The sequence below is a fragment of the Acomys russatus genome, chromosome 29 (genome assembly GCF_903995435.1).
Source record: "Acomys russatus chromosome 29, mAcoRus1.1, whole genome shotgun sequence".
Taxonomy (NCBI): domain Eukaryota; kingdom Metazoa; phylum Chordata; class Mammalia; order Rodentia; family Muridae; genus Acomys; species Acomys russatus.
The window spans coordinates 13,361,429-13,374,068 of record NC_067165.1 but is presented as its reverse complement, the minus strand read 5'-3'; the positions used below and the strand labels follow the sequence as shown (position 1 = coordinate 13,374,068).

The 12,640-nt window shown below is 49.0% G+C and overlaps 1 protein-coding gene across 1 annotated transcript in view; it reads left to right on the top strand.

The window, feature by feature from the left end:
- Nucleotides 1-3,569: 3,569 nt before the first annotated feature.
- Rnf220 (ring finger protein 220) overlaps nucleotides 3,570-12,640 on the top strand; it is a 224,940-nt gene continuing 215,869 nt past the window's right edge. Inside the window, exons 1-2 of the mRNA XM_051170930.1 lie at nucleotides 3,570-3,699; nucleotides 10,008-10,750. Coding sequence (XP_051026887.1) covers nucleotides 10,126-10,750 — 625 coding nt within the window. The 5' untranslated portion in view covers nucleotides 3,570-3,699; nucleotides 10,008-10,125. The remainder of the gene's footprint in view (nucleotides 3,700-10,007; nucleotides 10,751-12,640) is intronic.

The following is a 12,640-nucleotide window of genomic DNA, read 5'->3' as shown; positions in this document are numbered from 1 at the left end:
TGACTTCTCACTTGACAGTCTATCAGAGACTTCCTTCCACGTCAGTCCATCCAAGTCTATCTCATTCTCCTTAATGGCTGCCCCCTTTTTAATTTGACAATCTTAATCGGCTTTAAATGGGAAAGCCAAATAATCAAGCTTATTAGAATTGTACCTAAGAAAGAGTAAATCAGCTCCGAGCGAAGGCTTGTGGAATTCTCCTAGGAGTGAAATGTGTTAACTTTAGTGCACACACTTGGCAATGTTTATTTTGGCTATTCTGGGACTCTTCTTGCTTATTTCCTGTCTCATTGTGTTTTGGATAGCCGACGTTGCCAAGCATGTGACCTATGAATTAGCATGGTATTATATGTTCAGTTTAGCATTGTACTTTTTTGCTATTGTTTCGCATTGAAAGTTTTTCATTATATTGTCCTTACAGACAGTGACTAGTCTATTTTTTAAATATTTGCATCTCAGTGCAGAACACTGCTGACGACAGTCGCTAAAATGTCCAGCTTTATGACTGGGCTGATGCAGAACTTCTTATGGGTTGTCTGCTCATAAGATTGTGACCTGGGTCTTAGGGGAACCAATTGTACAAGTTGATCTGAAGGAGCCTTTTACTGTGTCCAAATGGTAAAAATACAAAGAACAGCCTGCTGGTGTTTGGCACGTGCCTTTAATCCCAGCACTCTGGAGGCAGAGGCAGGCGGATCTCTGCAAGTTCAGGGCCAGCCTGGTCTACAGTGTGAGTTCCAGGACAGCCAGGGCTACACAATGAACGAAGCTGGTTGTGGTGGTGTGTGCCAACAACCCCACAATCTGAGAGGCTGAAGCTGGCAGATTGTGAGTTGGATTCAGGCCAGCCTAGGCTACAGTGTGAAATACTGCCTCAATAAGTGAAAAAACAAAAACACCCCCCCCCCAATAACCAGGAGGAACAAGCATCTTGAGATATAAGTGCTAGAACCCATATAAGGATTTCTGCTGACATCTTCTGAAATAAATGGCTCTATCTGGCTGAGTCGGCCTTTAGAATCCTCTGTGGTTGTGTTCTGTCTCTCCAATGCTACTGCCCCAATGTCTTGCTCCAGGGCCTCCCCCCCCCCCGAAAAAGATTTATTTATTTATTATGCATACAGTGCTCTACCTGCTTGTACCTCTATAGGCGGGAAGAGTGCATTAGATCACATTATAGATGGTTGTGAGCCACCATGTGGTTGCTGGGAATTGAACTCAGAACCTCTCGCTGGAAGAGCAGTCAGTGCTCTTAACCGCTGAGCCATCTCTCCAGGCCTGGACAGGGCCTTATCAACTGTCACCTGCCACAGAGTTTTCAGTTAGCTTCCTGCCTCTTGTCTACCCCCATGCTGCCCACCTTTTGATTACTGCTTGTGTTGAAATAGAAAGCCTACCATGTCATACACTTCAGGATTTCTCATGGCCTCTGGGATAACGCCCACTTTCCTCGGTGGAATGCACAAAGCCCGTTGTGAAGTGACCCACTTCTGTTCACCTCTCGAGGCTGAACGCCTCATATTTCAACTTCCTGGGAATACAAGTGGCTCATGCTCCCTTCAACACACTGCACGGGTAGGGCTCAATAAATAAGGGTTAAATTAATGAATGAAATATTTTGTGTTCCTGGAGTGGCCATTCAACATGCTGAGCCCAGAAATTGTGGCCCCCTTTTTTATTACATTTTTCTCAGACCAACAAATATGTGATTATCCTAATTACAGCATCAGTCACAATGATTTCCAATTCGTTTTTTGGGTCTTCTACTAGATGGTGAGTTCTATGGGTTGTGTTTTTATTTTTATTTTATTAATATTACTTTTTAATCTAACCCATGGCCTTGCACATGCTAGGCATATTTTTTTCATTTTTAATACTTTTTTATACTGACATTGTTAGGTATTAAAGGAATAATCTTGAATAAAACAAACATAGTCCTTGCCCACGTGACGTTTATAACCCACAGGAAGAACAGTCTAGTAAAATTAATATTGCCAGTGCATGACTGACACGGCTAAAGACTTAGAAGTTCCTAAGCAGACTGAATCCTGCGAATGGAGGTCCTCACACTCACAGAATTCTAGGTGCACCTATTAGCTGCTCATTTAAAGAGTTGCTAATTAAACATCTTAAAAGTAATCACCACAGAGAAACTTACTGCCCTTTGCCCGGAGACAGGGTCACATTTCCAGTCAGGGCTGTCCTTTGAACTCCCTATGTAGAGCAGGCTGTCTGGGAACTTGCAGCAATTCTTCTGCATCTGCCTCCTTGGTGCTGGGATTACAGGCGTCAACCATGGAGCCCAGCTCTACACAGACTTGAGCACGGACTATTTAGATACATGAGAAAGAAGGATGATAAAGCCGTATCAGAACGGAACATTGGTCTCATCCTGTTTTCGACTGCTCACAATCCTGTGCGCTTCTTTGCAGGATGGATTATCCTTATGTATCCTAGGGGAAGAGATTATTTTTTTTTCCAGATGAGAAATCTGACTTTTTAGAAGTCAAGCCACGAAACAAAAGAATTACTTCTAAAACCAGGCTTAGCTTTTGGCTTGGCTTTGCCTTCTGAGCTGGGCTACTTTCTCTTCCAGTGTTGTCAGCTGTGCACATCACACAACCCTCTTGGCCTCTTTCTTTCTTTCTTTTTTAAAAATAAAACTAGTAATAATATCTCCAGAATTAAAGGGTTAAATGAGATTTTTGTAAAGGCATTTACTCTCATAGCCTGGCTCCTAGAAGGTTCTTAAGAACGTTCATTCTTTGTCCATTTCTCTGATATATCTTTTTGTACTCAGTGAATTAAACAATTTGAAGAGAAAGAACTATATTATAAGCATTAGTGACACCAGTGTAACTTTTTAATACACAAATCTGGGTTTAAACTAGGTCCCTTCTTCTAAATGTCATTTTAATTCATATTTACTTATAATTTTATTTTTACTGGTGAAGATCCAAAGTAATATTTGAAGCACTAAACAGCAGGTAGGATCTTACGGGGTAGAGTTTCATAATGGAGCCAAGGTTTGGTGGTCAGTGAGCAGCCCTGACGTCAGTCTTAAAAGATTTAGCCATTTCCTCTTGGTCACTTTGGTTCAAGAAAGAATCTCGGGCCAACCCAATCACTCAGAAATCTCCCGAGGGTAAGGAGGAGAGATGTAAACAAAGGCAAAAGAGCTCTGTAGTTTCCACTGGGGCGGGCCACCTAAGACCATCCAGCCCTCTAGTGAGGGCAGATAGGTCTGTTCTCCCGGAGTGCCCGGGGTCTGGACTCCATTTCCCAGAGTCCCTTAGTACCCTAATGTATTCAGTGCTCAGAGTGCCTGTATGTGTGTGAGTGTGAGAGAATGTGTGCGTGCATGTGTGTGTGAGTGTATGCGCGCGCGCGCGTGTGTGTGCGCCTCCGAGTCCCTGGGAGAGTGGAGGCTCATTCACTGATTAGAGCCAGCGCTGAGAGGCAGCACTGCTCTTCTCTCACGCCAACCGAGTCTCTTGATCTGTACATGCAATCCCAGGCAGCTCGCGAGCACAAACCCGGGGCCAGCCGCCTGCTGCTGCTGCTGCTGCCGCTGCCGCCGCCACCGCCGCCGCTGCCTCCGCCGGCTCTGCGCACCCGGGACTTTTCATGCACCACACTCTCCGTCTTCTTACCTCGGTGTCCTGAAAAGTGCGATCTTTCTCCCTAGGAATTTCCACGGCAAGTATGGAGCTCAGAAAGGGGTGTGGATGCGTGTGCGTACAGAAGAGGGGTGGGCGCGAGGGCGGCCGGGTTGCTGAGGAACCTGGCTAACTTTCCGGGTTGGTCTCTCAGGGATTCGGGCGGCTCCCCTGCGAAAGGGGCAGGGACTGGGACCTGCACTGCCGCGTCTTAGATCTTGGCGACCGAGCCTCCTGGCTGTCGGTGCCGGGCGCGCTCCGTGCGCTGCCTCACTGAAACTTTCCGTCTTGAGTTTTCCTTAATGTGTTTTATTTGGGGGGTGTAAGGGGGAGGGACCAGACGCTGGAATTGGACAAGGGGGGGGGGCGATGGGCCAGGGGAAGCAAGCTGGACTTCTCCATCTTTTTATAAGCCCCAATTCCACTTTGTTTGGGTCGACCGCGAGTAAGCCCTTTTGCCTAGCTTCCTGGTGCACCCCGCTGTGATTTCCAGCGGGCCGGGTCTGAGTGCTACTCAGTGGGGAATCTGAGGTGACCGGCGGGATAGGAAAGGGGGAGATGCGTTAAGATCCCAGCCGCACAACACATTGCCGACCCGGTGGGGGTACCCGGGAGACTCCGGAGCCTGGAGACCTCTGGAGGCTCGGCTTACTTTTTCCTGGCGGGGGCGGGTGTTGAAGGATGTGGAAGGAGAGCCTTGAGGGTGGGATGGGGGAATCCTCCGCCCGCAGGAAGAAGGCAGGTGCTGCCAGTGAGGTGAACCGTGCCATTTGTAAGCGCTAACTCCCAGCGCCTCTGGGCTGGACTGGCCAGGCCTTAGAGGAGCGCAATTCATGCTGGTCTCCTGGGATTTGGGGGACTGGGATCCCCTCTTCGAGCGAGGAACGAGGCGGGAGAACGATCTTGTAAAATCACGCGCCTTGCTTTTTTTTTTTTAGTGTTGTTATTATTATTTTAATCTTCCACCTGCCTTAAACTAAGTAACAATTTCTCTTCTTCCGACTTGAGAGCAAAACTTTTCAGCGAGCACGCCGGTTGCTGCAGTCCTGTGGCCACCGCCGCCGCGCTCGTCACCCCGGGCCGAGCGACCTCCTCCGCCCGGAGCCCGGCCCCGCCACCGCGCGCTGGAGCCTCCGGCCGACCCCCCCCCCCCCAACCCGGAGCTTTTCAGGGCTCTGCCTGGGCGTTTCGCCTTTGTGTTTTGTAAGAGAAAGGCTTTTCTTCCAGGGCACAACAAACTTGGGCGGAGAGCTTCCGTATGGCCCCCCGGGCGAGGCCGCCCACGGTGGTGAGGCCATCTAGGGATGCAAGGTTCGTCCTGCGCTACAGTATCCCCTCTGCGAGAGCTCGAGGCCCGGGTGAGCGCGGCCCGCGAGGGCCTGCTGGAGCCCCTAGGTGAAAGGGTGGAAAGCAGAGGACACATTCTCCCTATTAAGAACGCATTGCTTTCTCTGGTCCGGGTGACCTCTCCAGTCAAGGCTCGGGGCCTGGGCCGGTAGCGGGACGCACATCGGCTGACTGGAGTGCTTAGGGCCAGGGCCACCCGGATGGGGCGCGGCCCCGTCTGGGTGGCCAGAGTCCTCTCAGGTCTCCCTCTCGCGCCCCTTCGCTGCTCTAGAAGCAGCTGAAAGGGAAAGCACCGACGCTCTCAGCTAGCGATGTCCTGCAGCCACTACCTCTCTCCCGCCCCGGCTGTGGCCTGGGCTTGAGAGGCAATTGGGGGGGGGGGGGCTGAGGGAGGACAGAAAGAGAAGGGGGCGAGCAGGGAGGAAGCAGTGCGTAGGGCCGGGAGGGGGCACAGACGGGCTGGCTGGGACCCTGCACCTCCCAGCTTTTCTAGCATAGGGAAAATGAGCAAAGGGGTAAAGGCAGAAAAGAGCGTCGAGAAAAAGCGCGGCGGGCGTTTCCCGTTCGGATCCTTCCGGGCCGGCGGAGCCCGGGGCTAAGTGGCGTGAGTTCTCTCGCTGCATTCCGGGGCGTGGAGGGGGGGAAGGCCGAGGACTTGGTGGCGGCGCTCACTGAGGCTGGGCGCGGAGCGAGCGGGGGACACACCTGTTCTCTAGCCGCCGCCGGCTGAGGGAACCGCAGAGCCCCTACCTGCTGCACCCCACGCCCGCAGTCCGGGAACCGCGAGGGCCCTGCGGCTCCGCACTCGCCTTCATTGGCAGCGGAGTGGAGGAGTCGGTGGGTGCCGGCTGAGGGGCGCGCGGCCACCGCGCGGGTGACCCTTGGGGCGGGGCAGCTTAGGGGCTCCGGGTCCTTGGACTTTGGTCGAAGACAGGCTGCTTCCAGCCCCTGCTCCCAGGCCATGTACACCTTTAGACCCTGGCCCCCGTGCTTGTGTTTTTTCCGTGATTGGCGCCTTGTTCTCCCAAAGTTAAATTGTTTCGAGCGGAGGTTGTTGGGATCTTTGTACAAAGGCAGCCAGAGGCGATAGGGGACAGGCCACCGAGTGGTAGGTTTGGCTCAGCGTTGACCCCAAGTTTTTATAGGTTTCTCCTTCTCCTCTTGCTCCCTCGTTTTCCCTAAAAGAGTTATTTCCCCCCCCCCCCTCGGATTGAGACTCTACATGGCTGAAATCTGCACCCGCACTCCCAGCATCTCCGCTTCCGCAAGCTCTCGGAACGGGCAGGCTGCTGCGGATTCGCATCCGATGGTCAAACAGGACCTGGGTCTAGGTCCGAATGTGCCACTGGTTATCCGGGCCAGGTCTGAGTCGCAGGCGTCGGCCCTAGCCTGGGAGCCGTATTAGCCTTATGCTATCTGAGCCCTCGCATATGGTGGTAAAATTTCTGTGAAGGCGGTGTTTCCACTTACCCGCTGGGCATTTGGTGCGCGGGGTAGGGGGTGGGGTGGGGGCAAATTCTCTTCAAGCGAAGTCTGTGAACTTTAAAAAAAAAATTCTTTCCCCTGTTCTTCGAAACCCCCTGCTATTCTGGCCTCATTTCCCATTGTTCTTTGCTTTTTAAGTTGCCTGTTAATTTTTTAAAAGTTTATTTATGCAAAGGAAAAATATCGTTTAATTTGTTCTATTATTTTAAGTCATGGCTTTTGGAAACGGTTCAGAGACCACAAAAATGTCACCTGTTGTAATAAGCAGAGGAGCGTTGCGTGTGCATTTTAATTGCCAGCAGAGTCCTAGTTTGGTGGGCGCCCTGAATGAGCTCCGCTCTGGGAAAGAGCTTGCTTTGTGGCAGTCATTTCCAAATGGGTTTGGCTCTCCACAGCAGCAACAGCGGCGACACCGCTTCCTTGTCTTACCATCCCCGGAGCGGGTGAAGAGGCCCCGACCCTAGGCAGGGGGTGGGAGACAGCTCACTCGCTGGGACTTTTTATCTGGCTTTCGGTTTTTCTACACGAGAGTGGCTAGTTTGCACGGAAGAGCGCGGACCGATACGCACCAGCTCAGTATCACATAATTGCACATTCTAAAAGCTGGGTTCTTCATTTGTCTTGGTCCTGGCATGTTTAACCACGCAATTAGTAATCTCACTAATTATTCAGTTAGCCGACGATTTGCAACCACTTTAAACCGAGATCGGGTGTATGATTTAAGAGACAAACAAACTCCCACACATGCATAACTAAGCCAAACCCATCTCGTCAAGGATTTGAAATTTTAAAAACTCGATATTTGTTGGTCTCTCTGTCCAACCTCACTGCCTGCGGGACAATTTATTCAGCTTCGTGGATTGATCCCTCCTCCTTGTTTAGTTAATTCAACAAAGACTTTTTGCAATCTGTTTGGAGTTTGTCTGATGCCGTGGAAAAGTAGCTGATGATTTATTTGGTTGCTTTTCGATTTCTGTCTTCAGCCCTTCTTTCTCCTCCTTTCAGCGGGGATGTCAGCTGTTATTACTTCCTATTGATTCCTTTGCAAAGTGAGAAGTGAACTAAAATTAATGTCAATTCCACTGCTTGGATCAATAGCTGGAGTTATTTTAATCTGGATTTGCACGAAGTGCTAAATTAAAAAAAATCAGCATAGAGGCAGAGGAGTCCCAGTTACTTACTTTCTCCCTGCCCAGTTCTCCACAGTCACCCAAATGCACCATCAAGCTGATTATCTTACAATCCATATTTTTTTAATTAAGAGGGTCAGTTAGTTTTCTTATTTTGGGTTCTGTGTTTAAACCCATGACACTTTGACATTGGGAGTGTATTAACTATAGATTTTCATAATGACTGTGGTTTGCTGAAGCCTCATCTATACTGTTAATGTTAGGAAGGGGAAAGAAAGAAAAGGGAAAAGGAAAGAAAAAAAAAAAAGCCCCTCCTCCCTTGCAGAGACCAACGCCCACACACTGGATTAAAAGAGACGTGGCCTGGAAAAATATTGTTGATTTATTTTCAGTATAATGAAGTTTTCAAATGAATACGCAGGTTTGAGTGATTTCACCACATTCTGTTGGAGCGTCCGGCGCTGTCGCCAGATCACTAATTTATGAAACTCATTTAACATAATGAGGTGATCTAGGAAGTAAAAATGGAAAGTGAATCCTGAGGGGAGTTATTTTGGGAAAGAAACATTCCTGCCTTCTCCCCTGGGGTGTTACGTCTGTCCTTTCCTCCAGCCAGCCTGCTGCATTGGGGCTTGACAGACACACAGTTTGTTCATCCCCGTTATGAAGAGCTGCTTAGGTCCCTTGGAACAGCCCTTAGACCCACTTTCAGAGCATCCATGTTGTGGGACCATTAATCTGACTTGAAAACAGCCAAGAACAGAATTCCCAGACTTGTCAGGCTAACTGGCTGTCCTTGGCAGAACATTCCCTGCCCTGCTATAACTTGACAGGAAAGTTATTTAAAATTTGGAAGAGAGAAAAATCCGTTAATGTGAGATACATAATCTGGTGATTTAGCAATGATGTCTGTAAGGAGAGATGCCAAATGAGGAAGCCGGCTGATGGTGTCCACTCATCTTTCCAATTAATAACAGCCATTGACATGTCTGCTACAGGATGGGAGAAGGAAATACTCCCCTTGTACTGCATAAAGCAGGGAGGACTCGCCTGCAGTTTAGCTTAGGGTTTTCCACTTGAGGGGAAACCATAGATGTTCTACAGCCAAGGTGGGCTTTCTAAAGGGAGGGGAATTGGTTTTACTTTTGACATGGCTCAATTTATAATTGGTAACAGATGGTAGTTTGGGTTATACTTTTAAGTTCTGTTCAGTTTCTAATGAGGATGTCGATTTGCAGCTATTAAGTCCTGGTATTCATCTTATATTATCCTGCCTTTTGATATACTGTTCTCCTCCTCCCCCGCCCAAAACCCCACTCGATATACTAGAGCCTGAATCAGTGGCTATGAAAATGTACAAGCTAATTTTATAAGGGAAGCTGGAAGAAGTCGCTCTGAAGTCCAGTTTGTTCTGGGGCCCTTTATTGGACACCAGCTCTGCCTGGGCCCATAAATCGAACAAAATAAGTCAGAAATTTTGTTACCATTTTGCTCTAAATGTTAATGGTAAATCCGAGGCAGTTTACAAATTTCCTTAGGAGTGGCTGTATTAGTAACTTAAAATTATCAGTCCGTTCTTTGCTGCTCCTGGAAGAGAGAATTTGCCAAAGCTGCCAGTTACGTTTTTCAAAATCGTCAGAAGTGCCAGGCATTTTGTTGACAAAGGTTTCTGTTTCTTTTTTGGAAGAGAGAAATAGAAAGCCTGTGTAATTAGAGGGGCGTGTGCATCAAAAATAGCATATCTGCTGTTTGTTCACATGACATTTATTTCTAGGCACACAGCCTGAGGTCATACATGAAGATATATGTGCACGTATCGGCCAATGTGTGTGTGTGATTTAGCCACACGTATACTTTGTGACAACTAATATGTACGGATGTCCGCGGTCTAGATGTATGTGCCATGGGCATCTGTCAGCTTAGGGATGAAGAAAGATATTAATATGGGGCCTCAGATAAGTAGAGGCTGGTCTCTGTACCTCAAGCCAGCCACGAGTGGTGTTTGCAGGTGGAAGCCCTTTAAAAATAGACACCCCACCCCCACCTAATCTACTGGGTGACTTGGCCTTCCAAAGCTCATTTGCTCAGGGAATATTGTATTTGGAGGTTTTATGATTTTTTTTTTCTTTGCTGGGCTCAGGCGCATTTCACCCGGAACGTGTAGGGACCAAAGTCAGCTACGCGTACATCACAGTAAGTTGTCTATTGATTTTCCTGAATGAAAACGGTCTGCTGCTGCTGCCCACTGGCTCCTAAAGCCTGTGGTGTCTCTTGCCCGAGCATCTGTAAGCCAGGAAGATGGTGTTTCAATCACTTGGGGTTTCCCTCTTTTACCTCCCCCTGACTTTCCTCCCCCTTCGTCTTCCCCCCTTTGCTGTTTCTGCAGGTCTTCGAAAGGGCATGATTCCCCAGTGATAATCCTCGCCCTGATCTAAGGTGCAGGTTGGCCTCCCTCCCAGGGAAGACTGCTTCTTGTGTGACACAGGTCATCGAAAGAGACTCCGATGGACTTACACCGGGCAGCCTTCAAGATGGAGAACTCATCCTATCTTCCCAACCCTCTGGCATCCCCAGCACTGATGGTCTTGGCATCCACGGCCGAGGCCAGCCGGGATGCGTCCATCCCTTGTCAGCAGCCACGGCCCTTTGGTGTACCTGTCTCAGTAGACAAGGACGCTCACATCCCCTTCACTAACGGCTCCTACACCTTTGCCTCTATGTACCACCGGCAAGGTGGGGTGCCAGGCACTTTTGCCAATCGTGATTTCCCCCCTTCCTTACTGCACCTCCACCCTCAGTTTGCTCCCCCAAATCTAGATTGCACCCCAATCAGTATGCTAAATCACAGTGGTGTGGGGGCGTTCCGTCCCTTTGCTTCCACGGAGGACCGAGAGAGCTATCAGTCAGCCTTTACGCCAGCCAAGAGACTCAAGAACTGCCATGACACAGAGTCTCCCCACCTGCGCTTCTCAGACGCAGACGGCAAGGAATATGACTTTGGGACCCAGCTGCCCTCCAGCTCCCCTGGAGCCCTTAAGGTCGATGACACTGGGAAAAAGATCTTTGCTGTGTCTGGCCTCATCTCTGACCGGGAAACCTCCTCAAGTCCAGAGGATCGGAATGACAGATGTAAGTACTTTGGTTGAAGCCCCCACCCCCTCCCCACCCCCAGTAAGCCCCGCCTTGCGGAAGTGTTCAACAGGTTGGCAGCACTGCACATGCTCCTAGTGACGGCAAAGGCCAACTGTGTCCCTTGGGATAGCTGGGGATGGTTAATGCTTACGTATCTATCTTCAATGATCAACCATACAGTTCTTTCAGGTTTTCTGATGGTAGCCAGAGGCAAACTGGTGTCATCACCAGGCCTGGTTGGCTTCTCTGGAGACAGAAGAGGGAAGCGGGTGCCATAGATACACTGGGGAAGGGTATTTCATTAGAAAGCATAGGTTCCCAGGAACTGAGGGCCTAAGGAAACTTGTCCATCCTGTCTCTCTTTGCTGTCTTCATGTGGTTTCTGATAATAGTGTTTTGTTTTGTTTTGTTTTTTTCATTTTTTGTTTTCCCACTGTATCATAGCCAGCAGACTTCACATGATTTTTATTTTCTCAACTCTCAGTTCTTGTCCGCATCAGGTTATTTTTCACAGAAGGACAAAGGTGTCATCAGTCACCATAAAGCATTTCAAACCAGCTGTGTTTTCCTTGTGATCACAAGGCTGGGAAGTTGACTTCTCTTGGGATTTGGCAGGTTTGCTGGATGCTTATCCTGGGGCTAGCTTTTAGGACTAGACGTAGCTGACCCGGGTGACTGCCCCGTGGTTGATGCTCACAACTGTTATTAATTTCTGCTTATGAAATGGCTTTTCCCATGTTCTCCAGCGCCTTGGTAGGTTCTGGCTACATTGGCTAATCGTTGCAACTTAAGCTTTCTTGGGAGCTTGTAGACTAAGAAGGGCAGAGCCCTGCAATCTTCTACTTTGATATAATCAAAAAATAATTGTGTTTGGAAGCTTTGGGGGGCTGTGGGTAGACAGAACAGCTTTCTTCAAGCCTGGTGAGAATTTATGAACTGAGGGTGGTTTTCCCTCCAACCTTTTGTTCTAAGACTTGTTTCATTTTATTTTCTTAAGAAAACTACATCTGAGGTTTGCTTTCCCCTTCCCTCTGTGTTTTGGTGCTCTCGTCCTCTCTCCAGCCACCAACACGAACACCATCTTTTTTTTCCCCCCTCTTCTTTTTATGATGCCGAGGAGAGTAATAGAGACATAGCTGCTCTCTCCCCTGTCGGCCTTGCTTCCTCAGGCTGTCTCCTTGAATTAGGCATTGTGTTAACTTTCCTGTGCTAAAAGGCATCTGCCTACACCCAGCGTACCTTTTCAATAAAAGTCACCATAAAATCAACCTGCCTTGTAAATCCATCGCTCTTTGGTTTTGAAATATGTTGAGAGTGTGTCTTTTATGTCAGTGTCTGTAAGCCAGAGACCTCCGCACTTCAGGGAGAAGGCTGCGGCTCCGTGGCAGCAGAACTGCCAGGAAGCCCTAGCACTCTGCCTGTTACCTTCTCACTTTCTCTTGACAACTGCATGTTACGGTCTTGCTTCTTGGGTGCACCTGCTGCCCAGGTGTCTGGCCTCGTGTTGGCCCTGATCTGCTATTTTGCCTCAGCTTTCATCTGTTGAGGGATGAGGGCTCCTGGAAACTGGGCGCCTGTTAAAGCTCTGCTGAGCCTAGGGTGTGGACCAGCTCTTTCCCACTTTTCCCTCCAAGTACAAGTTGAAAATGTAACCCTCTCAAAACCAGTGTGTGGTAAAGTAACATCTGGAGATCAAGGCTCCTTTCTTCTCCCCCAATGCGCCCAGCTCGTCTCTGTTTTGTTATCATTTTAGCCCAAACCGGTGTCAGACTGCCAGAGCAGGAGCAAGCTTGTTAGTCAAGTCAGAACCCATAGACATGGCTATCCATTCCCCTCGGAGTGTCAAAGCCATAACTCTTCTGTTTGCCTGGTTTGCATTGTATGGGG